Genomic DNA, 26,436 nt, shown 5'->3' with positions numbered 1-26,436 from the left:
CTGCAGCAGACACTCTACATTCACTCCTACAAAAGACTATTTTAAGGCTTGGAACGCATCATTTCTTTTTCCATTCATTGTAATGGGAAAAATTGATTCAGATTTCGAACAATTCGCTTCTCGAACGGCCGTCTGGAATGGATTGTGGTTGAGAACCGAGGTACCACTGTAGTATTTAAAAAGAACAGAAAAGAGTTGTGAAAAAAAATTGAGAAGAATAATCAAATGAGAAAGTTATGTTTCAGTTGCATCAAAGTGAACAAAAACCGATGCACAAGACAAAACAATGTCAGTTATATAGTTTTACTCTGACTCTGGGAGGGCCACATAAATACAGTCAAAGGGCAGCATTTGGCCCCCAGGCCACACTTTGACTGGCTTAACCCGAACTCTTGCTTTGAGTCATAGCTTTAATAATCTCATTGAGCAATCGCCACATAATGCTGACTGACCAATAACAGTTTGTCATAGTCAGATGGAGGTTGTTTCTGTTCTCCATTCATGAGCAGTAGAAGAAGACTGCATACAGACATTTCAATGTTATTACTCCAACGGTAATGCAAAAGAGGCGCAGGAAGTCGTTATCCGACCTTGCAAACCAGCCCTTGACAACTTCACTTTCACTGAAGCGGAGAATGAAACAAGAACAACACAATGAAGCCAGGAGTGTTACATTTTATTTGGTCTTTTTGAGCTTTTTCCTTTGCTTTTTTTCCACAGGTTAAAACCCATCATAATGGTCAGAGAGATTTGAAAGAAGAAAAAAAACACATTTTCACATACAGATGAACAAATCTCTCAACACAATAACAGTTGATTAGGCCCAGCCCAGTGCGAGATTTCAGGAGAACGGCAAAATAAAATAGAAAGCCTGACAAGGCAAAACTGTCAAGAGAGCTGAACCAAACAGCTGCCCGGACAATACGACATCTAAGTCTGACATCGCCTTGATTGTACTCCAACAGGACGAGGAAATGAATGGCGCAAAAAAAAAAAGAGAGAGAGAGAGAGCGGCGACCTTCACAGGTTCATCAGGACAATAAGTTGTTTTGGGGATATTAATCTTGTTTTCTGCGCCTCACTTGCACAGAGAAGTAGAACGAACTGTTGATCAGTGAAGCACCATGACATACAAAATAAATCTTCAGTGAACATTTCTGTGTATTCACTCAACTGTGTCATCATCCTGATGTGGACTGCGTCCTCGGCCATCACAGAATAAGAAGTAATCCAGTGTTAAAAGACGACCTTTTATAAATATCCACCTCACACAGACGCATACATTTAAAACTCTGGCAGGAAAGGAGCTAAGGACTCGTGTACAGTACTGAGATTCGGCCAGTGAGTCATTTGGATTTGAAGTGGAGGATCTTCAGATGAAAACGGTGGCAACGGATTATTTTGACTTTCTGCGGCTAAAAACGAAGCCATGCGGACCTGAAAAGAGACCACCTGCTGTTAAATTTGCTCAAGCTTCAGTCAAGTACGTCGCCCTGAAGGGTGTTTGAACGTCTAAAGCCTTAATCTGGGCGAAGTGTGACAAGATTTGTGATACTAAAGAATCCAAAATCTGCATGGTGGCGGTAAGAGGATTGTACTCGCGCAAGCTTCTAAAAATGTGTTAAAATAATTACGACAGCGGGTCGCTGTTGCGGCTGACAAACTCATTTTGGTGCTTAATATTTTATCTCCATTAAAGAGTACGGGGAGAACTTGTCGCCGGTGGATGCTCGAGCTTGGAGAAATGTAATCACAGTAGCAAAAAGTAGAAGCAGTCTTGATGGTTCAAAATGTCCTTGGCTATTGCAGCCAGTTATTACCTGCAAAAGATAACTTCATAGGAACCGTTGCTGGACTGTCAGCTCCAGTGTCACAGCACTGTGACAAGTGGCGAACGCAGAATGTTTAACAGAAGAAAGGGTTGGTGTTTTTAAACAGTGTCATAGCACAATGTTGTTCAACCATCTCACTGTAGCTTAGTCTACTCTGAAGGCATGTGGGAAAAGAGCTTGCTGGGTGGCAACCATTGTGGCACAGAGAGAAGTTCTAGGTCCCAGTGAGACAAACACCCAGTAAGGGGTGGGCCCAGTAAGAACAATACAGGGAAGACATAGCTTATAAATCAGATCAAGAAACGCACGACTCCTGACAGATACTAAGAGTCACCTGCGATAAGCGTGGACAGACAGAATCATCAGCACAAGCTGCCGCCTCATCTGCAATTTTGGATGATTTGAAATTGTGTTCACTGTGGTTCCACTGTTTTTGAAACGTTTATCGAGCTTCTGTAGTTCACTCTTTGAACGTGATCAAATCAGGGATTTTTATAGAACCATAAATAAAGCATATGCCACACATACACCTGCAGCCTTGCTTATCTTTCATCATAAGCAGACAGCTGCCAACTTTGTGCACACTTTCCAGCTGGCGAGCCACTTTTAAAACCACAATGCTACAGTACAGTGAAGTAGACACCTCTTTTAACCGCTGAAAACAAAGGAACTTAATTCTTCCACTGATACAAGGTTAAGGTGGATATGATCAGGATGTATGTTTGGGGGAAAGAGCGTTCAATAAAACAAGATTTCCGTGAGGCATCGGCTTTAAAAACACGCCAGTCTGAATTAATAATGAATCAGATTGTTGTCAGAACAATTGGGAATGTTTTGCAAGGCGAAGGTTTTACGAACAACAATACCGTTGAATATTTTGGTTGAACTGGGGACTCTTTTCACATCCATGTTTTTATCTGTGTGGAAAGAAAGAACGACTGAATCCAAGTTTAATCATCAGCTTAACTTATAAATGAAAACAACTATAAAGTGCCGGTTCGTTACGAAAACAGAAAAGCCAGACAGTGCTGTGTTTCAGCCGCTGTGAATGTAGAATCCAAACTACGTGTTGAATAGTTCTTGTAGAGAGAGAAGTCCCAGCGAAATGCTGCAGCTGCAGTGTGCACCAGGCTTCAGAGCTGAACTCTGGCTGGACAGACCAGTCGGCAGAACATGCTCACCGAGGCTCAGGGGTTTGGATTGAAAAATATTACTGCTATCAATTCTTAATGTCTGAAATGAGCACCGGGCTTCTGAGCGAAACATGAGTTTGGAGTTGGTGCCACCACTCCATGGCAGCGTTTCCAGTCGTGACAGAAACAGGGAGAGCAGATGGTGACCTTGGATGCGTGGGGCGGCAAAAAATAGAGGGGGAAATATTATACTCAGCGTGAGCATTTGCTTACACACCTGGCAGCACCTCTAACACTCATGGCTTGTGTCCACATCCCGATTGGGCCGACGCCATCCCTGAACACAGGCACCGAAAGGTCACTGGGTCTCACGTAGTTAAAGACAAAACAAAAGCCTGGCAGTGAGTTCAGGATCACGGTGGGTGATACCGCGTTGTTGGCAGAGAAGCCTGGCTGCTTTGCTGCAGAGACGTGGCTGGAGAATCAGGTGCATCCCAGACACCCATGTAGTCCACGGAGCCAACAGACACACAAAATTATTTATAGAAAGCCAATTTCACTGAAAAATATTTCCACACTTGTGTTGAAACGAAAGAGCGAGTCAGCAGAAAACCTGACTTGCTGACACCAGTGACGTCAAGTGGATCTCTTTACTCATCTACGCCCCCTTTGAATTCGATCTTAAGTCAGCACCAAGAATTTCACCACCAAGCAAAATTGCTCTTTGCACTGCAGAGCCAAGGTTCAGGTAAGTCGGTCTGGGTAGGACGTTTTCAAAAGGCGTTCACAAAACTCAGACGCTGTCTCTTCTCTGCTGTTCAAGGTGGTTTTCAAAAGTTCTTTAATGGCAGCTGCAAGAGTGAGATTCCGCCGCCTGCATTCAGAACCTCTCCATATTTGCCTCGTGGCAATTTCCTGACTACTACTACTGTGATCGGCGTCCTTACAAACTTAATTCATTTGCTCCAACGATCCACAAAGTTCAAGCTTGCAGGAGTTCTGCAGTGTTGTTTATTTCCTTTTCATACCGTATTCTAGATTAGCTCAGTATCAATTCAACAAATGAAGTTATAGCTCTGTCAATATGCACCCTTCTCCATCAGAGGAACTCTGACCAGTCTACGAAAGATAATACGAATTAACAGGGTGACAGTCCTTTCATTCTCCCTCAGTGTTGTCAAGGCAGACCAACACTTCAAGGACAAACAAGTGATAGCATTGATTGCTAACCTTTCCTCTCCTACCTTGGCTGACACCTACACCAGTCAGAAGAAAACAAAAGGTGCCTCTGGCTAACACAGAAATCTCTTGGAGAAGTTAAACAGCCGTCTACAAAGTTTTTATCCAATACTGACCTCGTCTGGGAACCTTCAAAGACAATTCATGCTGTTTATAAAGTATTCATTCCGTCTGCATCAACTGTGCTTCATGATTTGCTGTCTCAGTTTTTCTGGGCGCTGACAGATATCATCATCTACTTTGGTTCCAGAGAATCCATGTCCAGTCTTCAGGCATTCAGCCATTAGTGACAGACGGGCTGATGCCACCACAAACTTCTCATCAGGTACTAGTTGAGGAAAGAAGAGAAGGACAGCTGTGCTTCTTGACACGAAAAAAAGTCATGAAAGTCAGATTCTGCGCTGAGAGTTGAAGAGTCTTTCCTTCCTTGGAGCTTTGGAAAGTCCTCTCCAAGTCCCAATACAACAGCGTGCAAAGACGAAAATTCCAGGATCACAACTCTTCAGACCACAGTACTGTTCCTTATATTTTGGACCTTGAGTTGAAATTAAAGCGAAAAAAAAAAATCTGCCAATTCCTGAATGAAACATAGACAATGATACTTGAGACACACACACACACAGAAGGTTTAGACAGAGGGATTCAGCCAGATTCTACTTTTCTTTTCGTTTTTTCTTCTCACAGAATGTTGTTGACAACAATGACTATCTGAGCCTCAGGACGATCGGGGATGAGCCATTGTCGCTTTGTGTGCTGACAAGACAAGCCAGTGCAATAACGCATCCCTTTTCACAAACAGCCGGGGAAAATCTGCAGTAAGATGGCTTTTAAGGATTCCTCTGAAACGCTGGCGTCAGTTAGCTCTGCTGGCATTACACTTACAGGTGCAGCGCATTTCAAACTTGCAAATAAATCTGCACCCAGTCAAACGCAATAGGAAATTAAATTGGGACACGCCACTAGAAACTCACTTGACAGGAGTTCAAGAATAATTTCGTTCATAGACATTATGCTAGAAAAGAGGATTTCAAATTTAAATCTCCCGTTTTAGTTGTTAAATGGACAGCACTGATTAGAAAATGTGTTAGCTTTTCTCTGAGTCAGCGAAAGACAATACCGCTGTGTTTCTCTTAAAATCTGCACAACACTAGAGACACACACCACAAAGGTGAAAATTGGAAGCACCCGGAGAACGAATGCTTTTGAGGGTTTGGCCGCACGCAAAGCTAAATGAATGTGAGCCACTGACATGACGCGTCAACACAAAACAATCCACAATGGGAAGAAATTCAACTGTCTTTCACAATGAGAGACACAGATTTCACAAGCCACAACACATCAAAGCCTTCACACATTTGGTAGTTTGGGATAAGCATTCAGGGGGATAAAGAAAAATGAGTCTCTAAATTTCTTACAACCGGCTCCACAGTCGGGGAACAACGTGAAATCATCTAAACCACAAAATGCGCTGATAAAACGGACAAACACTGTGTTCTGCATTTTCTTCATTAACGCTGCCTTCTTGCAGCAGCCTTATTCCTGACTGCTGTATTTTGGTTTTTCTTCAAAGGAAACCAAGACTGGACAAAATGTTCCGTGCCGTCAATAGAAACATGCCCTTGAGAAACTCCTCACAAAGAGAGTAGGTGTGAAACTAAAGCAGAAGAAGGTAGAGAACTTATCTTCCACATCACCGGAGGGTGGAGGACATGGAGACGAGCTGCTCTGCCTCTAAAGACGGGAGACAAAGATCTGACCATAAGAAAATCACCCGATTCCAAATGATGCTCTCACCACTCTGAGCAGGATTTCCATTTCATTAAGTACCCACGTATCCATTATTAATTCTCTCTGCTCTTATCAAGGAGCTAATTATCCCGATCAGCCCGCTCCGTCTTCAGTCGGATTATTAAGCTAATCACAAAGATGTCCCCTTCGGAGACGAGGTGTTCCCCCTTCATTAGGACTAAAGCTGATGTCGTGTCTCGACGACAAGGAGTCCCTGACAAAAACGATTGACATTTCCAGATTGTGATGCGTCACTGAAGACGTGAGGTGACCACATCAAAGCTGCACTCTCTCTGTCTCTTGCGGTTGACCTAAAAAGATTCAGACTACGATAAAGCAGAGTACACTTTTTGCTTTTGGGAGTCGTTCAGCAGAAGGTCTTTGCAAAGAAGTCTGGCTTGTTGAATGATATTCTGATGCACATAAAGCAACAGCCTCTTTAAGGAAGGTTCACTCCCTGTTTACTGAGGACTGAGCTGTACCGAGGTATAAGGGAAGGGAATGACCGACCCATTCATGTAGTCCTGAAGGTACTTCTGGCACGAGAAGTACAATGGAGTGAAAAACTCATATCAGCTAAGTGAATCCACATCTGAGTGGACAAATGGAACACAGACTCAGTAGTTTGTAACCAGCGTACTTTGGGCATCCTCCACCTCGCTCCATTGACATTGTTAAAGTGATGGCAGGTTGAGCAAATTCAAAGGTCCAGGTCCAAGGAGATGGACAAACTTCTGCTCTATGACCTCAAACCCTGCTTTTAGTCTCGTCTATTTGGTTCCTGAAGAGTGTTGAAAAAAATAAGTTAAATATTTAGCAGGAAATAGCAATTAAAACAGTTCAAAGACTGCGTGACTAATCAAGCGTGTCACACAGTCTTCGCCATCCAGTGTGATGCACCCTGCCAGTCGGGCACAACATGAAGGTTCAAAACAACACATTTTCCCAGCTTGGTCTCTCACAGTGGCATTCTTTGGCGTATGAAGGGAATGCACAGAGCTGCCTCATCTATTTTCTGTGCTCTGTTGCACGCAAGCGCTCAAAATCCCTGGTATTTCCCCAGAAATGAGTCTGGAATGTTATCGGCTTCCAAGTGGAATGTATGGGTCATGATTCGCAGGTCTTTTTTTTCCTCCCCATCTCCCTCGATTCAACAGACAGAAGGAAATTACTGAATAAATTGGGCAGGCCTTCTGGAGCAATACGTCGAGACACAAAGCACATTGATGCCCACCTCCAAAGTCTGCTTTGCAAATTAAAGCAGACGTATGAGGCATCTGACAGCCTGGAAATCTTCAATCCTCGCAGTGTTTAGAAGGGATACATAGATTTATGCTTACACAAAAGAATACTCTTCACTTTTCCTGTCCTGAATAATTTCGGAATGCAAAGAGGTAGCAACAGAGGAAGCTGTGCAAGTGGCCTTATCTACCTCTGCGTTTTTGTGTTGGATTTAAAGGAGATGAAAAGTGAAATAAGGAGTATGATAAGATCTGACGGCGGGAGTACTGATCTGTGCCTTCTGAAAGATTTAGACAGTGAGAGAATGCAAAGAGAATAAACGATTCGTTCCCAGGAAGTAAACCTGCAATAAGACTGTCCTTCTTTCAACTGGCTTTTTAGGTACCAAGAAAGGCAGCCTGGCGTCTAAATGGACCATGCAACACAAAGCAGAACTGAGAATTTGACACTTGGCTAAGAGACAGGTGAGGGAAGTTCTAGAACCGGTCATCTCTGAGTTGGGTTGGGGACTTGAAGGGCTTGAGCCCTAGAGTCTTTCGTGGGTGTGCTCTTTCTTTGGTTCCATCAAGAGGCTTGCTCAGGGCAGCCCAGTTCAGGTCAATGAGTGTCGAATCAGCAGGGTTTAGGGGTGCGATACGGACCGAGGGGAGCGTGGGCGAACCATTGGTGGAGCACGGGGCGGAGCGAGATGTAGGGAAAGGCGTTGAAAAGGGGTCAAACTTTGAAGCATCATCTAGTGCGCACGAGGGGTCTGCCTTGAGAGCAAAGGGATCACAGTCTGGTGAAGGGAAGGGATCACAATTGGTAAAAGGGTTGGTGGGGGAAGGTTGGTAACCCAATGGGATGCTGTCCGTGCGGCTTGGGATACGTCCTGCACTTGTGCTCCCACCTCCTGTTGAAACGAAGCTCCAGGGGTCGATGCGATGGCGTACAGGGGAGGGCCGAGGTCGGGGGATGACACTGACCTCCAAACGGCGGGTTTTGGGACTCCAGAGAGCTGGGTTAGGGTGGAGAGAATAAGGCACAGAGGACTTGTCTTCTGAATCCTGTGTGTCCTGGCATAAGGGCAGGTCCAGAACTGCAAGGGACAAACAGCACAATTAAAGATCATGACTTTACAGGTTTTAAAACGGCAAAAATCCATGAGGCAACACAGGTCGAGAGGCGCAGGTTACTCTGGACAAGCTGGCAGACTCTACATCTGCCAAGGTTCTTCTGAAGTGAACTTTTGCAAAACTGTGACAAACAAGATTTGGTCACATTTCTGCTCTCAGCTCTGAGCTGAAAAACATGAAATTGGGTGCCTTGTTTTTACATTCCCAATCACAAGTGCCTGTATGCGTATAGTGGCCCCATCATAGTGCCATTATACCGGTTTCAGTGAAAAGGGCGTTCCTCCACAGTAATTTTGCAGAATTGGATCAAAGTTTGTTAAATCTCATGCCTCTCTGCTTTGTGATCGCAGGCACCATAATTGTTTTTAGCCAAAATCTTGCGGTCGAGGCATCGTGGAAGAGCAATGTTCTTGGTGGGATGTTTCGCAACAACAAAACTGTGCTGACACTAATCCAACAGCCAAACATTCAGGTGGTACAATGAATCGACAGACTGTTGATGAGATTGCACCGTCTGAAGCAGGTTGATAGACCTGCCACGTCAACCAAGCTGTGTTAGAGCAGACGAGAACATTAAGTCCTGCCAGAATAAATGAGCTACGAAAACATTTATAACTCATACTTCAACTCCTGTTGGATTCACAAGTTTCACTAGATTTAGCTATTAACCCGATGGCATCCATTTTTTTTTTTTTATAAAACTCGAGACAATGAAACATAATATAACGTTAGGTTCGAACACACGCATCTTATTGTCGGCAGCTTCAGAATGGGCACACTGATGTTTGTGTGTCTGAGTGTATATGTGACTCTGTACCTGGAAGCAGCGCAGTGCTTGTAAGAGCCTCACTGTGGACAATCCCGTCAAACAGAGCAGATATAGAGTGTGAAATGTTACCAGAGGGGCCTCGTAAGGCCTGCTGGCTCTTAAAAATAAGGCAATGCCTCTGTCGTTGCTGCTCTAAGAGTGTCTTCTAAGAAACGTATAAGGTTAGTCAGAGAAAGGCGAGAAAGTGTAGCTGGCACCAAGATTCAAAACACTCCAAACACACACTACAAGTCGTGAGACTTGTTCAACAATCACCTGTCTTGAAATGAAGAGTGGGAGATCTGACTTTTTTTATTTTGAAGGAAAATGAGGGCACAGGAGAGAATTGCACACCAAGAAAGGTCGACATCAGAAGCAGGTTTGTCATAATATAACTAGGGGTGGGATTCGATTTAAAAAAATAATCTAGAAGCGAGAGCCACGAGAAGCCACATTTTTCAATTTGAATAAATTTGTTATATTACTGAACCAAATGATGGACCCATACATACGTTTCTAATATTGTGTATTTTGCATCAGTTTGACAATAGCAAATAAATCATGATGGTGGCTATATTCAAGTTTTTATATCAACTTATTTAAACTAAAGCTCTTTTAATGTCTTGAAACTTTCAGAGTTGGCGTTGCACAACTATTAAAATGAAACATCACATCACGTGCAAGCTGTTGTTTTGACTTGTCTGTCCTGCGCAGGTGTCTGAATGTGTTCATTATAAATTGGGCTTCATTTAAATTTTGACGCAAAAACAATGATTAATTTACCGCCTCATTGACAGCAGCCTGTGTCACTAATTTTGGTCAGTAAAACAGTCTTGTCGTCAGCATGGTGTAGAGACCAGAGCATACAGAGACCAGAACAAACTACCAGCAATGAAGGCCCTTCAGTTCTGGTTCTTTGACAAAAATGACTAGCATTTTCTTGCAGTAACAAACATGTGTGACTAACAGACTTATGTGTATCTATATGCCTTAGTTTAGTCTTGGTCTGGCCCCGTCATTGTGTCTTGGTCTCAGTATGCTCTTGTCTCGACTGCAACACTACGCTCAAGACAAATCTTGAAAGTGAACTAAAAAAAAATCCTGACTGCAAAAATGGGACTTTCTTATTCGCCGGTGTCGATCCAGCACCCCGAGGGTAAATTGCTGACAGCAGCATTCAGGGTGTTCTGTGAAGAATATTATACACATGTGCTTTGTGTTTTAAAGATATGAAATCCACTGACCTAGATGGGAGGTGTGCAGGCCTTGGCTGGACCTCCTTCTCCTGTCCGTTCGAGGGCCACAGCTTTCCATGCCACCGGCTCCAAGATCACCATTGGTAGACTGCAAATTCTGATTCAATTGTCTTGGGCTGGCAGCACGTCGCAACGGGATTTGGGGGCTCTGCTGACTTTGTGTGACTGTCTGCATCCGGTGGTCCATTCTCTCAGGGGGGGTTGGCGGAGGAGGTGTCAGGGGCTTCAGTTCTTGGTACTGTAGGGCTAAATCCAAGAGAGGCCTGGGGAGCGGTTCAGACGTGGAGAAAGTGATCAGGTCGTCCACTACAGGGGGGTCTGAAGCTAAAGGTTGTCTCAACAGTGAAGTCTCGGGTTCAGACAGCATGCACTCCTCAAGGGATGGCGGGTTAGTCCGAGGAGGCACTTTAGGAGAGATATCCAGCCATCTACCCAGTCCGACAGATGCCAACAGGGAACCACTGCCGAGGAGTGCCCTATGGGTGCTCTTAAACAGCCCAGAAAGAGAACCCATTTCCGGCCTCGGGGACCCAGCTGGAGAGGAACCCCCTTCTTCCACGCCGGAATCGCCTTGGGGGAGAGGAAGCCGCAGGCTGTCCTTCACTGTGGAGCCTGCACATGGGGTTGTTTTTTAAGTTTAAAGGACTTCAGAAAGGGGGCAGAAAAAAAAAACTCTGCACATTTATTATTTATTTAGCTTTGTATTTATAATTCACATTCATGCCAGCGTGAATTATGGCTGCACTTAATGGAAACAGTTAAGCTGATGATGAAGAGCATACCATTCTGAGCAGGGAGAGGCGTCGGCGTAGAGGGTCTGTACTCTTCAAAGTCGTCCTTGGATTCTCCGTTCTCTGTGCTGTCCGACACCAGAAGCTTGGCTCTCATCGACAGACTGAAGTGTGAAGAAGTTTGAGAGACCGATTTTTTTTGACTGACTTTATAAGCACAGTGTGTTTATTTTATCGAAACTTAGTAGTTGTACCTGCTTTCCTGAGGACTGAGGCGTAAAACCTTGGGACTTTTGGGGCTCTTTGGACTCTGGGGTCTCCAGTGAGGGCCTAACTTGTGTTCACCATTGGCTTGTTTGAGAGCAGCAGCGTCCAGGGGCCAAACTGGGCTCAAGCCAAACGTCCTACTGTTGTCGCTCGGACTGACTGTTGAGACATGGAAACAAAATCAGTATTATTCAACATTAGCTGTGAGTAAAATAAAATAATAAAATAATCATAACGTGATAAAGAAAATGCAGGTGTGGCAATAACAATCCAGATTATTCAAACAATTACACAAAGACTTTGCAGTCTTTGAACTTTCAAACTACACTAAACAACATTAAAATAATCAAAACAATTTGTAAAATACAGCAGTAATATTTAACCTCCATTCTAGATAGAAACACATAGTCTGTTCACATGGTCTGGCTTTAAAGACGAACAGAGACAGAGACAGTGAAGCCTTTTTACTCTTTTACGGTGAGATCGTTCAGAGAAGTCACTCCTTCTATACTTGAGCTACTCATTCTGCAGAATCTCTGGCATTTGGTCAAGGAGCGCTTGGTTTATCCACCACATTCAGAGGTCGAGTGTGAGCGCTTATTCTTATGCACTTTAAAATGATAATTGGTTTTCGGAACATGTCTAACAAGCGGCTGTCACTTCTGTCTCAGAACGGGAGGTTCTGACATTGAAATTGACAGACTAGGTGCACTGTGTACAGAGGACCGCGACGGCACTAAACACTGGATAATACTAGGGTAAAATCAAAAGCATTGATTGAGAGCAAATGGAGAACGGTGACACATAGAAAAATTACACAGATGGACACGGATAGGATTAGACAGAAAAGGTGTGAGACAGGTCAAACTTAATTTGTACAATTCCAGACATGACCCAACAGAAACTCTAATCTACTGTACACCATGGCCTGAGCAGTGAAGAAGACAAATCACACTAGTACGTAACACAAAAAGGTGATGCAAGAGGCCGCACATCTCAACTTAAATAGTTAAAGTACACGACCTACTAGGCAAACGCTAAATAACGCTTAAAACAGCGAGACACAACATAAGTCACAGCAACAGCAATAAGCATGAATCACACAAAGATGCTGATAAATGTTTTTGTCACCAACAAACTATGGAAAATACTTCAGCTGTTTCTAACCAACAACATTCAACATTTTCTCACCAACAATTATATATATATATATATATATATATATATATATATATATATATATATATATGCCCTGACTTTCTCGAGAAATGAGATCTAATAAGGAAGCACAATTTCTCATTTCGCTCAGGTAGAGCATTAAAGTTTGTCATCATACCTGCCTATTCTTCCTTTTATAAACCATCCCTCCTCCATCCCCCCAGCTCTCTCACAAACCAAAAACAAGACTCTAAAGCAAAGTTGACTGTCTTCCACATAAATGCCAGCAGTCCTTCTTTGGGAGATTATTATCCTCCTACTCGTCCCTCAGTTGCAAATAACAGTCCTGTTAGATAAGTGGTCATCAACTGCTCTTTATCCTCTTTTCAGCCCAGTTCTCCTGACAAAAATAAAGCATTTTCATTGAAAAATAAATAGAAATACATTTTAAAATAATGTTATTTGCAGAGATTTTCTTTCCCAATCAATGGATCAAACCATCTTGGTATGAGGAAGCCTATCTAAAAGGGCTCCATTGAAACAGACATATCAACATGCCACACTGAAGTCAGCAACGACATTGGTCACAAAAGTTCACACGACAATAGTAGATATGTAATTCCTTAGGAGTGAGAATGTGCTGTTTAAATTCACTGTATTTCTTAACATAGCTGTGTTGTTTCCGATGGTTGGACCAGAGCCGCAACCATTTTCCGCTGATCGTGCCAACTACCACATGCACGTAAAAGACAGTGATGGCATCGTGACTGATTTAATATTAGATTGTATGGGTCATTGCAGTCCTAAAATATAAACAACTCAAGTGCTACTTCTAACAGCTGAGGACGGCCGCTCCGCACACAAATATCAAGCCATGATTCTGGAGCTCTTTAGTTAAGGAGTCCGGTATAGTTCCCTGAACACATCTCCTCGCTACCTTTCAGTTATGTGTTATTACACAATTGACAGTTGAAACAGTCCCAGTCACACCAAGACTTAGTCAGTTGACCAGCCCTGCACTTCATATTAGGGACAGGCATTGACACAGTACAGCCATGTAGCTGAGTACCACATGGAGGTGCTCAACTGACACAGTTATCTGCCCATACTTGTAAGGATATCATAAACCATTCTCACATGCTAAACTGCTTACTAGACTCAGTTAACACCTTTTCCCAGGATGAAGATTGCACTTCCACTCATCCAAAAGGTCTCATCCTGATACATAGTTATATATCAAGTGACACACAGAGCGCTCCTGCAGCCACCCTGTGAGTAAGGCTGGAGAGCCAGGCCATAATCACATATGGCTCTAAAATGAGCATTTTCAAAGCTTTAAGTCCTGGAATGGGTATAAGGGCTATGACTAGTCAGGAAGGAGAAGCAGCAAGACTAATCCTGCCCCCACAGTAACAAATAAAGAGCAAGCAGTATCCACCAGCAGCCAGCGCATGAGACGCTCGACCCACCTGGATACGAAAAAAGATACCAGAAAAATTTGGGATGAAACAGTCTTCTAAAAGTAGCCCTATCTCAGGGGCCACAGCTTCTATGTTACAGTCACACCAGCCTGAATGACAATAACGCAGAGCATCACATTACCATGGTGCTCACAGAAACATGTCCTCCAAGGACAAGGCAGGAAGAGCTGCTTTGTGGCAGCGGAAACTGAAATGTGTTTACTGGCATGGTCTTGAACACACACAAGGTTGTTTTCAAGAGGGAAGCGTGATAGTAAGTCATAATTCCCCCAAGATTGTGTTGGCTAATATCTCAATTATTATCCACTGCAATGAAATCGCTTGTACTTTTTCACGTTCTCACAGCTGTGATTAACTCTTGGAAGGGTTGCACGACCTTGGTACAGTGTTTTTAGCTTTGGTGAGGAAGATGTGAACAATGAATCTCTCCCAGCTTGAGGCTCAGCTGCAATGTCACCACTACATGCATATAAAACTGCTCGTCTACACTGCAGCTTAATGGCGCCCCCTGCTGCCGAGCAAAACAAATGCATGTGGGAAGACGAGTTCCAGAAAGAGGAGAAACGAGATAGTTTTTTTTTTAAATCGAAGCAGACTATTGAAAAAAGAAAAAAGGATCGGAGGGGAATAGCGAGGCGCCCACTGGGAGGAGCGCGGGAAAAAAGTTGTGTGGGTGGCTGGAAGTGCTTGAAAGGAAGGAATTTGGAGAGAAAAATATGAGTGTCTATATGCAAAGGAGTAGTTCCAGCAGATTCAAGAACACATCCATACAGAAATAAGAAGAGCAACACTTACGTTGAATGGCACGGAAGCGTGGGCCAAAGGAGGGTGAGGACCCTGATCCCAAATCCGGGGAGTTCCTCCTTTTCTCCAGTCCAGGGGAGGCCTGCACCGTGATTTTGTGGATGAAATCTAAAACACAGACACATGATTTAATGCTATCATATATACTACCAGAAGACTTTTGACGATATGTGCAAACATAACTGATGTGCTACAGTCTGCAAGGTGAGAAACATTACCATCGCTTACAAAGAACAGCTATAGCAACAGTAGTGACAAAGCAATTTCGATGAAAACATTTATCGTATCTTAAAGTGTGACCGGTCACTACAGTCAGATCTGAATCAAGATCATGAAACATTCCAAAGTCAGAGTGGAGACTTAACCACTTGCTCAGTGAGTAAAATCCATGTAGGTCAAACAAGGGCGGAGAGAACAGCACAATGCAAAACACACTGACATTAGTTCCCTCAACGTGCAGTTCCTTTTTCATCACCTCAAGTGTTGAAATCTGTCACATGCACAAGTAGATTATATAGCCAGACACTCCGGCTCCTCTCTGTATGTAGGTGTGCCTACATATGTGCATCTTGGTTTGTCTCGTGCAACATTGACATTGACTTAATAATAGAAAATTCTATTCAAGAAGTCCTTGTTTGGTAAACACATCTTCTGCTGAATGACACATTCCATCCTCACTTTTAAATTGCTCTATAATTCTCTGGAATTGAGGTGAAAAATCAAAGCCACTTTTAATTCCAAAGACAAAGAGACACTAGGAGTCAAAGGAAGAACTCTGAATCAATACTGTTGTTTAGGAGGACACGAAAAGAGCAAGGACCCTCAAAAGCAGCATGGAAAACACTGCTGAACTCTAACAAGCCGAGCTGAATCCTTGAACGCAGCTCGGAGACGACGGAAAGAGGTTGATATTTCGCACGGCTCTTTATTTATCCGCACTCCTGCAGAATCTGGGATGAGGCAGACGTCTCCGCAGGCTGGGAAACGCCAGAGAAACACAGGATGAAGGCAGAGATAATAATAATATTGGTGGAGAGAGGAAGAGGAAAAACAAAGGGAGATATAGTTGGAGGGAGAATAAAAACACAGGCGGGGAGCTGCCAAGGGAGCACGGGTGAGGGAGAGAGAAACCTAAAGAGAGAACAGGAGGCAGACCAGGAGAAAGTGAGGGAGGCCGGCCAGCTCAGACAGGAAGTGTCCAGGCGTGGTTGGCCTGTTTTCCCCTCTCATCAACCCCCCCGCTTCTCCTCTCCACCCTTCTCCACCACATCACCCACCCTGCTGCTGCTGCTGCTGCTGCTGCTGCTGCTGCTGCTGGGAAAGACTGTAGCGAAACACACGCCAACACAGACACACACACCCGGAGTTCATTTATGCATGCTTGCTCAGCCAAAATACATCCAAGCCTGCTGTCGGGTGAACGCACCTCAATCAATCAGGACTTGATAGAACTGAGAAATTCCCACTTCACTCGTGTATAATTGACAAAGACAAACTGCGTCCTACTCATATCACATTCCTGTAACTTTGTGTCTTTGATGCAAGTCATGCCATTTTCATCCATTCACACAGACCACTTGGGCCGACGGACTCAAAAAGAGCTTGGATGATCCACAAGTAGAGCTTGTCATGTGACTTTGTTTGTGTAAATGAAAGGTAAAATGATAGACTTCATACCACTATAATCATTTTGACCAGGGATTTTTTTTTTCCTGTAAAGTTTGATGGAAAACCTGCCATGACATGAATTTTATCATTGCTTTTCTTACCAGTAGAAAAACCCCACCCACATCCTGGGTGTCTAGCTCAACGCCAACTGTCAGCAGAAGATCATGTAAATCCAGGAACTCACAAACAGAAGGCTGTGGAGCAGATGATCTCTATTCTCTGAGACAAATGGTGTCAGTTGTGGCCCTACTGCGCAGATCAGCTGCATCATATCAGCATCTGATGTATTTCACGACTTCAAAGACAATTAGTTCAGCGAGTGCTGCAACACTGGTTCAGAAGATGTGTGTGAAAGCACAGCTGATGACATTTCAGTAAACTTGAGGAAGAGTACTACTTTTCAAACTTGATTTTGCACACAACTGCACACACCTTGGGGCATGCTGATCTTCTCGCCATTCTTGCCCTTGAGCTTGTGCTTCTTGAAAGTGCCCTTTCTCTTCTTTACGTTAGGCTTCTCCTGGTTCTGGTTCAGGTGCAGGATGAGCAGGCAGAGCTCGCGTTCAAACACGTCCTGCTCCCACTGCGCCAGCTGCTGCTCTCGCTGCCGAAGGAACTCCTCGTGGGACTTCTGCTCCAGCGCTGCTCGCTTCAGCTCCTCCTCGCGACAGCGCAGCTCCTGGTGCAGGAGGACAGAGGAGAAAAGAGGACAGTGGAACATCAGTGGGTCAAATCATGTGTGACAGAGTTTCACACTTGTCTCCTGTCAGGTGTGAAATGAGACGCTGAGAAGGGAGGTTGCAACGAAAGCTTTCATCAGCATTAATAGCACGGTGACTCACACTGGTGACATTCCATATCACCGATCACTCTATGATCTTGAGTGTCAGGCCAACAGGGAAACTTCTGTTTGTCCATCTCACACTTCTGACATAGAAATGTGTGATAAAACTTATGCTTCTTGAATGCAGTATCTTTATTCTTACCTTTTCCTTAGCCCGCAGTTCATCAAACATGTCCTGGATCTCCAGTTTCCAGTCCTCCTGCAGGGAGTGGAAGGAGTCCTGCGGCATCTCTTCCTTCACCTGCTGCTCCAGAGCCATTAACTGGGCCAGAATGGAGGCGAAATTGGGTCGTCGATGGGGGTCCTGGTCCCAGCATTCTGAACACAGTGGCCAAACACAACGTTTGTGCTACATTACCAAGGGACTTCAATGATTTCAGAATTGCTTCCTCACAATCGCCACTCACAACATTTGCAACATTCATCATTGATCCTTTTGTGGGAAGAGTTCAAAATCACAGCAGTTGACAGCAAAATGGTCCCATCTACTTTTGTGCCAGCGGTGTCAGGGGAGCAGCGGGACCCAGCAAGTGCCAGTGGATTCAATAAGCCCTCCCCCCCATATTGACCTACAGCAGCACCTGCAGTCTGAAGACCAGACTGCAGTGCTGCTTGTTTCAGTTGAGTCCACGTTGATAAAACTGCGTGTGCATGTCCTCAAAGGGCCACACCCACTGCGGCCCAGTGAGGACCCGTTTGAGACCCGCTTGATCTACATGTTTATGAGGTGAGTATGAGGTGTGAAGGACATGAGGAAAGAGTTAAATGATGCAGTTTAGAGAGACCAAACTTCAAGTTTCCCCTGATAATTGCCACTGTTACGTAAGAGTAATTCCACCTCATTGTGAGTCGGGGAAAGCAGTTTGTTAACCAAAGTGAGTGCTTTTATTAAAGGAATTGTCCACTTAGGTGAACAGCTTCAGATGCTGAGCCTAAGAGCCAAAGCCACATTTAATCAGAAGCGCAGGTAAAATGTTCATATAGCGACTGAGACGCAGTTCATTCAAAGACATGTCATGAGCCAGTGTAGTTCAAAAGCTAATGAAATGTTGCCAATGTCATGGCTTTGATGTCCAGGCAGCACAAGTTGGAAAGTTGAGTAACTGAAGCAAGCGTTCAGTGTTAATCTGGTCTTAATATAGACTGCTGTATTGCAGTGCAGGTCAATGTAGTTCAAGTCAAAATTTCATCAGGGCTGTCAAGTTCTGATCTCAGCTGGTGTGAAATTGGCAGCTTGGTTGGATGATGGTGACTCTGGTGAGCGCTGTAAAAGAGATTCCGAGATAAGTCCGGCCTTATTTAAAGGTTTATAAATACTGATGGAAGGAGATAAAAATGTTTAAATATCGTAAAAAAATATATAAATACAAGGCTTCCAACCATTGTCCAAACTTTGTCCAGAAATGAATTCTTCAGTACAAGTTCAACATTTGCGTAATTTATAATGAATATATTAAAAATACGTATAGAATATCTGGGTAATCTTCACACAAATAAAATGAGTTAACACTGGTCTTGCTTGATATTGATGACAATTACACATATGAAGCTGCAAGACGTCAAGGCACTTGAATCAACTTTTGAAAATGCTTTTCTTTTTTCAAACAGATTAATTTCACAAATCCATCTGAGACTTGCTTTATGTGCTCTTTCGGCCACCGTCTGTCTGAGATTGGTGCACTGAAGACTATCGTTTGTTGTACGTTCTGCTGCATATATGTATATACCAGTGTCACTGTCACTGTCGTTTTGCGTTTGAGGTGACTAAAATGCGTGTGTCACATGCTGAATGCATGAAACTTGACGGCCCTGCTTTATGGAAGTAGCGAATGACAGTAAGTTTCAGAACTGAAGTAGCTGAATTGTCAGTTTGCAAACAATTATCACGGCTTTGGAGACAACTTTATACATTTATTTCTAATGTGCAGGAAGAAACACTACAAACACAGAGTTAATTCAGAAGGACACCCGAAAATAAATAAGTATTTAGCTAAAAACAGAACTCATTGACTGTACAACAATATACCTACAGTGGCATCATGGAGATATTACTGTGCATTGCATGCTATTGTAGTGGTGGCAATGATGTGGCAGGAGAATGAATGTAGGGGAAAAGCACAAGGATCTGCGAGAAGAGGGAGCTTTGCTGTTACATTTTACTTTTCTGCCACTTGCTTACAGACTGTTTAGTTTATTTGACATTGCTGACTTTTGTTTTCTCTCACTTTTTACTTGATTTCTTCATTCGCATATATTTCAAGCTCCGCTTGTCCAATACAAGCTGTACTTCACTTTTTGCGGTTTGTGTTAGAATCCTGATTAAGAATGACATTGACAGGAAAGACGACTCCCACTAAGCTGAGCACGAGCAAAAACATGACAAAGGACAGCGTCATGTACTGCAGCACTAGTTCCTCCAGCTTCATCATGAGGCACAGGAATTCACAGGAACACAAGCTGTGGGGAAATGAGAAGTGAGGTGAGCAGATGAATCTCCACATACCTGACATGAGTTGGGCAAAGGGTTCCGGGCATGTGGATGGGATGGGCAGGGTCAGCTTGTTAACCGCTACTCCGTAAGCGACAGCCAGCCCGTCGATTCCTCTGTAGGGCGCCTCTCCAGTGAGCAGCTCCCAGAGCAGAACCCCATAACTGTAGAACAGAAGGAAATGATGCCACCTTAAGTCATAAGCATTTCAGAAGAAACTTGTTTTCGGTGAAAGACCTGACAGCAGGAAGCAAAGCAAGATAAATAAAAAAAAGAAAACAAATGCACAAATTGGAAAAACATTATATTTTACTTCTGTAACTTAGTGACATCGGACTGTACATCATCTACAAACATTTTTCAATATTACTGAAGTAATAATGAAATAGCATTTTAGATTCTTGATCAGATTTTTTTTCTTAAAATTTAAATCAGAGGCAGCATTGCAAAGGCACAAACAAATACAGACTAGATATTTTTTTTATTGTTTACAATTCTTGACAGTTTCAGTATGTCAGCTCTCTGATACAAAAGTATCAACAGTGTTGTTCAAAACTGAACAAAATATAAATGCACCATCGCATCATAAAATTATCATCTACAACAAGAACTGTGCGCAAAATAAACAGCTTTTTTTTCTCATATCTAAAACGATATCAACTCAAGGCAACATGTGAATCAAATGGACTTGATGTTTAAAAAAATATTTTGGAGACTAATATAATGTTCAGAGACTCATTTGGCAAGAATACGCAGCATCTGAGCCGCTGCAGTGGATTACAGATATTCGAAAATGTGCTTCATGCTCAGCTCAGTCAAATCATATTTCCGGCATGGTGTTTTTGGGGAGAGCTTGGCTCAGGAATTGGATCTCCCACACTGTCAAATTAGCTTGTTCCTGATCCTGACTGAGAGCTCCATGGAGATCAGTTAAGTGGAGAGTGGAGAACGCAGCGCTTTTTTCTTTAGCTCTTTAATTACAACCTCCGCACACATAAGACACACACACACACGTCTGCGGAGAAACTGCTGGCCTGTAGGCAGTCGCCATCCCTGCGTGGTGAGCAGTGGCCGAGGGAAGATGAGAAAGAATGGCAGAACAAAGATTGCCCTTCTATTTCCGAGCGAGGCCGTCTGCCTGCACGCCTGCGCTTCGCTTATTTTGCTGTTTTGCAAAATTGTGTGGGTGATGGCTGTGAAAATGAGCTCGCACGGAAACTGAGCAAATTGTGTGCATGTAATTGAGATGGCAAAGAGCCCATTAGTGGACCACAAAATCTGCACACAGCAAGGAAATTCACCAGGGTTACATGAATCCAAGCGGAATCACTGTCGATGTCGGACATTATTCTCCGCATCTATGACTCAATTGGTTTCACAATGGTCGATCGTGGAGCAGTTAACAGCCGAATTTAGAAAGCCTCACCACAAAATAGCTCGGTCAGTATAATGAATAAATACGTGCTCAAGGGAACTACATAAACAGAACATTTCCCTGTTCTGTCCATGTGTTTGCTTGCATACCTTCAGCACCTTCACAGTCTTTCGCTCCCATGCGGAACGAGAGACGGTACATGAAAGAATTGCATTTTATAACGCCACTTTACCACACTAGCTTTTAAACTATTTTAAAAAATTTGAATAAAAACACTGGCGAATTCCCCAGTCAGATGAACGTCCTGTCAAATCTGAATTTACAAGAGGATGTTTCCTGGCTCCTCTCTGCCGAGGGAGCTCCACTGCCATCCTGGCACATTATTATACTTCATCACGAGCACAATTCTTGACAGTGAACCGAAGTCAGGTGTAAAGCAGAAGAGTGCCTCAGGAGTTCATGGAGCGATCCAGCAAACTTGATGAGTGGGTCTGACAACTAAAGCTGAGCAAAGAAATCCCAGTAGGAGCTACCATAAATAAAAAGAATTAGAGGCACGGTTTAATACAGGCAACAAAATAAAGCGTGAAGCAGGGTGTTTTAAGATAAAAAAAAAAACAGTAAATAAGACAATAAAATCTCTGGCAGGAGGAAATAAGGCAGCAGCAAATGGATTTTGAAGGACTGAATGAAATGGAGAAAAGCACACAGCTAAATTGGGCACTTGCAATGAAAACATAAATCCCACACTTCCATGTTACTTCATATTACGTTGATGGGAGCATCAACAGAACTGTGTAGCAAACCTGTGCAGTGCGAAAGTCTAACCTGCATTACTTTTGCATTTATTTGTCACACATTCATGAATACAAATATTCTCATGTGTAACTCTCAGTTTCCGAAGGCACACGCACTTCCACACACACTGTTCTCACATAAGCGGTCAGGTCCGGCGTGATCCCTCCTTCTCGCTCTGTGTGCTAGACAATGGGACAGTGTGCAGTACTCATGTCCCACAACAAAGCACAGAGCAGCTCTTTGAAGGGACTCCATCACATGGCTGCAGTGGCCCAGCTGCTCTCCATCACCTCACTACTCCATCTTCGTCGGCTCAACTCCCACTGTGTGAAGTACAGGCTGCTCGTCTGTACTTCACACCCTTTCGGGCCACATCTTTCAGTCACTGCAGACACTACTGCTGCAGGTACGAATACAGCGGGCAGCCATCAAAATATAACCTACTTCAAAGTTTATACTGCTGTCATGTAGCTTACAAAGACTGCACTACTTTTTTTGTTACTGTCTTTTCTGTGTACACAGATACTGTGTTATCACAAATTTCTATTTCAGATTTGAGCGTTTGAGACCCCTACTGTAAGATCATGCCGCCTTCAGAGAGTGTCATAGAAAGGCATCTGAGCAGGTTAGTGACACTAAACATCCACTCACCTCCACACATCACTGCCCTTCGAGAAGGTGGACGACTTGATGACCTCAGGGGCCATCCAGGCGTAGGTGCCAGCAGTGCTCATCTTGGTGGTCTTGTGCCACTCTCTTGCTAGACCGAAGTCTGTGATCTTCAGTGTCAATCCTTCCATGCATTCATTCTCTATGGGCTGGGCCAGCAGGACTGGGGGGAAAAGAAGTCGCAACGTTAGACATTTTCACAAAACAAAGTTAATGTCAATGATCACTGTGGCTGTTTCTTTATACAACTCCATGCCATGTGGGGCTTGATACGTTCTGCTGTCTGCTAGAGCTGCACAATAATCGTCAGAAACATCGGCATCACAATGTACGCATGGGCGATGGTATCGTAGGACAGTATTTTCCTTCTTATCTAGCTTTGTTTAAGTATCACAGGGAAATCTCTTCTCAGTGCACAATAAATGCTATAAATAACCTGAATAGTCTACACTTGTTGCAGAAACATGAATGTGATGCTGTTCTAACTACTACTACTACTATAATACTCCTCAAGTTACCTCTGATTTCTATTTCATTGTCGGGTTTTGTGAACAAAATTCCTCAGTACTTCTGTAAAATAAAGTGTTAAATAACATGACAATGTGTCCGCTAATTTGAAATCCGCTAGTGAGAATCAACCAAAATCTTTCCAAATTTGCTATTAGCAATGTGTGCTAATTTGTGTTCATATGGAAAAATATAATCGCAAAGAAAAATAAATTGCAATGTTAATTTTTTTTCCCGGATTGCTTGTTTTTGTTTTTTATTGTCACAGTATTCTGCAGCTCGACTGTCAGCTTCATTTGCACTGGAAAGAAAAAACAAAACTGGCACTCTTCAATATTCTCCTTTAAGTAAGTAAGTAAACGCAGCACTTTCAAATCCTTTGTCTTAGTGTAGGTCTGTGTGCGTTAGTCTTGCATTTGTGCAGGATTGTGTTTTGGTGCGTGAGAGGCAGGGGAAAGCATTACGGCAATGAAAGGGCCTCACAAAAAAAGCACAACAAAGTGTGTGCGTGTAACTTATTGTGTGACTGTGGCTCAAGTGTAGGTGTGTACAAATGTGTTTGTTAGGTGTGTGTTGAAAAGAATTGTGTTGTGAATGGTGTTGAGTGTGCGTGTGTCAGTGAGACTTTTCTTGGTGGCCTGTCGTAAGAGCGTTTTTGGCGTGGGTGTATAAGGCGTGCGTGTGCGAGTTATTTTTGTTGCTAGCGTGTGTGTGTCTCCTTGTGGTGAGGGAATCTAGGTGTGTATGTGTGTATTTTTTTGTTGTAATAGAGTGAGTGTTACACACAAGCGAGTTGTGTGTGTAAGATGTGTAGAGTTATGATTATGTTAGGTGACTGAGCTTTCAATGTGTGCACAAGCGACTGCATCTTGCGGAGGGGTTAATCTTTATATTGGTAACTGAAGACTATATTTTTAACTATATATTTCAGAATGGAACTTCACAATGACATTGATTAAAGTTGGAAAGGATATGAACCAGAAGTTCCCTTTTGCTTTTAAGTAGGACATGCAAGTGTTTCACTGCTGCCTTAGGGACCAGTGTGACGAAACAGTGGAGGGAAGTGTCACTTGTGTCTTTTGAATGACGCCTTCCTGCATGAAGCATGTTCTGTTTAAATTTAGTTCCTTGTCATCCTAAAAAAAATACATTGAAACGACAAAAAAAAAAAAGAATAATCCTTTAGAATATTATGTTACAGTAAATACAAGCTTCCACATGCTGATGCCATTATGAGCTACAAATGGCTATACATGGCTCATTTCAATCAGTTATGAAAAGATGTCCAAGAATTGTTACACATTATTTCCTATACATGCCATGTTTCTGAATGCTATGTCCTCATCCTAGTTTATCATCTCGCAGATCCGGTTGCTTCACTGTCTCACACCCACACGGTCACTATTTTTTATTTTTTGTCATAATCAGCCCTCGATATTTCCCAACTACACACAATGTATTTCATATATTTGCCGAGCAAACGCCACAGCTGACTGGAAGAGACGTCAAAAACTCTGCAGCTTATTATGAAGGATGACTGTGGAATGCATGGGTGAAGCAGAACTATTCATCCCCAAACATAAACCCTACATCGACAAGAGTGCACTCTGGGCCGTGAACATATTTTGGTAGCCGGCCATCTGTACCGCCTTTTGCATGGAAATAGAACACAATGTCGGCGGCTGCGGTTGGTCACTGTGTCACGTGACTACACATGAGTGACAGCCCCTCTTCTGCCTCCCTTGCACACTGGGCATGGCACCACGGACCGTCTCTCACAGGGAGGGGAGCCAGCGAAGAATTTGGGTTATTACAGGGTTGTTGCTATTTCCAGTCCCTTTTTGACTTCCCCTGCTCAACGTTCTTCCTTTTCACATGGCGAACTTTTCTGCTGCTGCACACATGAGCTTTCATTTCCCTCATGTGACAACTGCTAAACGAGGATTCATATAGGGACAGATGGCAAAATGTAAGGACGACACAAGGCGGTGCATCTGTCCGGAACATGACAACAGATCAGGTCTATCTTGCTAAGCTTCTTGGCACAGAGATCAGCAATGAAGTGCCAATGCAAAAGTGCTAACAAAGCAACAACTCTGATGAGTGGAGCGAATCATGTGAAGTGTCCTTGAATAGCTGATGTCGCGGAACTGCTGTCGCAAATGAAGTGTTGTACTTGTGTTCACGCAATTCATCCTCTGCTAATGTTCCCGCAGAGGCTTGTGTTGCTTCATCCTATAGACAGTTTGATGATACACAATCAATGTGCCTGTTCAAAAGTTCAAACATGACATTTAAAACTGACACATTTGTGCTTTCAACCCTCAGTAGTGCCCTTTATCCCTCTAAACCCCCAGACAGAAGGGTTTGACCGCATAAAGGAATCGATCACACGTGTTAGTGTTGTCTGCTGTGAGCGCTGTGTAAGATAATTGGCGTCTTATTTTGCCAAAAGTGCACACAAAGTTTTGTCGGGTGGGTTTCTTTTCTGAACGCACAGCAAATACTGATAGACTTTTCAAACTAGAAGAATGTCCCATAACAGACATAGCTTAAGTTTTGTTTGGGCGTCTGAAGGCAGTTAAAAATCAAAAGATGGAGAGGAGAAACATAACTTGTTTAGGACTCCATTGCTGCCAGGAGTGAAGTGGGCGTATTTGCCGCACTGGGTTTTTGTCCAAAGCTCCATTTCTATTTGTCCACCTGCCGATTTGCATCTCGCAAAAACAAGCACCCAGTCAGTCAGCCTATATTTCCTGCAGGGCGAGAACAAGGAAGTGACGGCGGGATCGTCCGGTTAGCATCCAGCGGCTCGCAAGAGGCGACACAAAAACACAAACAAAAGCCATGACCTGATTCGCCGTCTCCCGCTCTCCATTGGGAAACAGAGATGACGGGAACAGAGTGGGGGTTCTGCAGACAGACAGGATGGAAGCGTAGGTGGTGGTATGAAGTGCAGAAGGCGGGTGTTTACGAGTGCCAGACAAAGCTAATTGGCTATTGTTGATTGTTATCACATGACGGGACAATCGAGACACACCGACTGGACACGTAGAAATAGGAAGAAGTTTCACAGAGAGTTCTGTGAAGTTGCTTCATATCAACATGAAGGCGGACATTTAAAACAGGAAACTCATGTCGGGGTCACATCCTGTGGGATGAAATAAGACAATGGGAGGAGAAAAATGAATTTACCCTTAAAGTCTACAGGGGTTGGACAAAATAATGGAAAC

The 26,436-nt window shown here is 43.5% G+C and overlaps 1 protein-coding gene across 1 annotated transcript in view; it reads right to left on the bottom strand.

Moving 5' to 3' along the window:
• Positions 1-496: 496 nt before the first annotated feature.
• The window catches only part of LOC128755326 (mitogen-activated protein kinase kinase kinase 11), a 49,589-nt gene continuing 23,649 nt past the window's right edge, over positions 497-26,436 (bottom strand). The window contains exons 2-10 of the mRNA XM_053858608.1: positions 22,679-22,859; positions 19,870-20,018; positions 17,509-17,684; positions 16,955-17,201; positions 14,846-14,962; positions 11,399-11,570; positions 11,196-11,308; positions 10,402-11,025; positions 497-8,312 (exon numbers count right to left, since the gene is read on the bottom strand). Of these exons, the coding sequence (XP_053714583.1) occupies positions 7,711-8,312; positions 10,402-11,025; positions 11,196-11,308; positions 11,399-11,570; positions 14,846-14,962; positions 16,955-17,201; positions 17,509-17,684; positions 19,870-20,018; positions 22,679-22,859 (2,381 nt within the window). The 3' untranslated portion in view covers positions 497-7,710. The remainder of the gene's footprint in view (positions 8,313-10,401; positions 11,026-11,195; positions 11,309-11,398; positions 11,571-14,845; positions 14,963-16,954; positions 17,202-17,508; positions 17,685-19,869; positions 20,019-22,678; positions 22,860-26,436) is intronic.

The sequence above is a fragment of the Synchiropus splendidus genome, chromosome 3 (genome assembly GCF_027744825.2).
Source record: "Synchiropus splendidus isolate RoL2022-P1 chromosome 3, RoL_Sspl_1.0, whole genome shotgun sequence".
Taxonomy (NCBI): Eukaryota; Metazoa; Chordata; class Actinopteri; order Syngnathiformes; family Callionymidae; genus Synchiropus; species Synchiropus splendidus.
The sequence above is the reverse complement of the archived record's forward strand: the minus strand, read 5'-3'. Positions and strand labels throughout refer to the sequence as shown.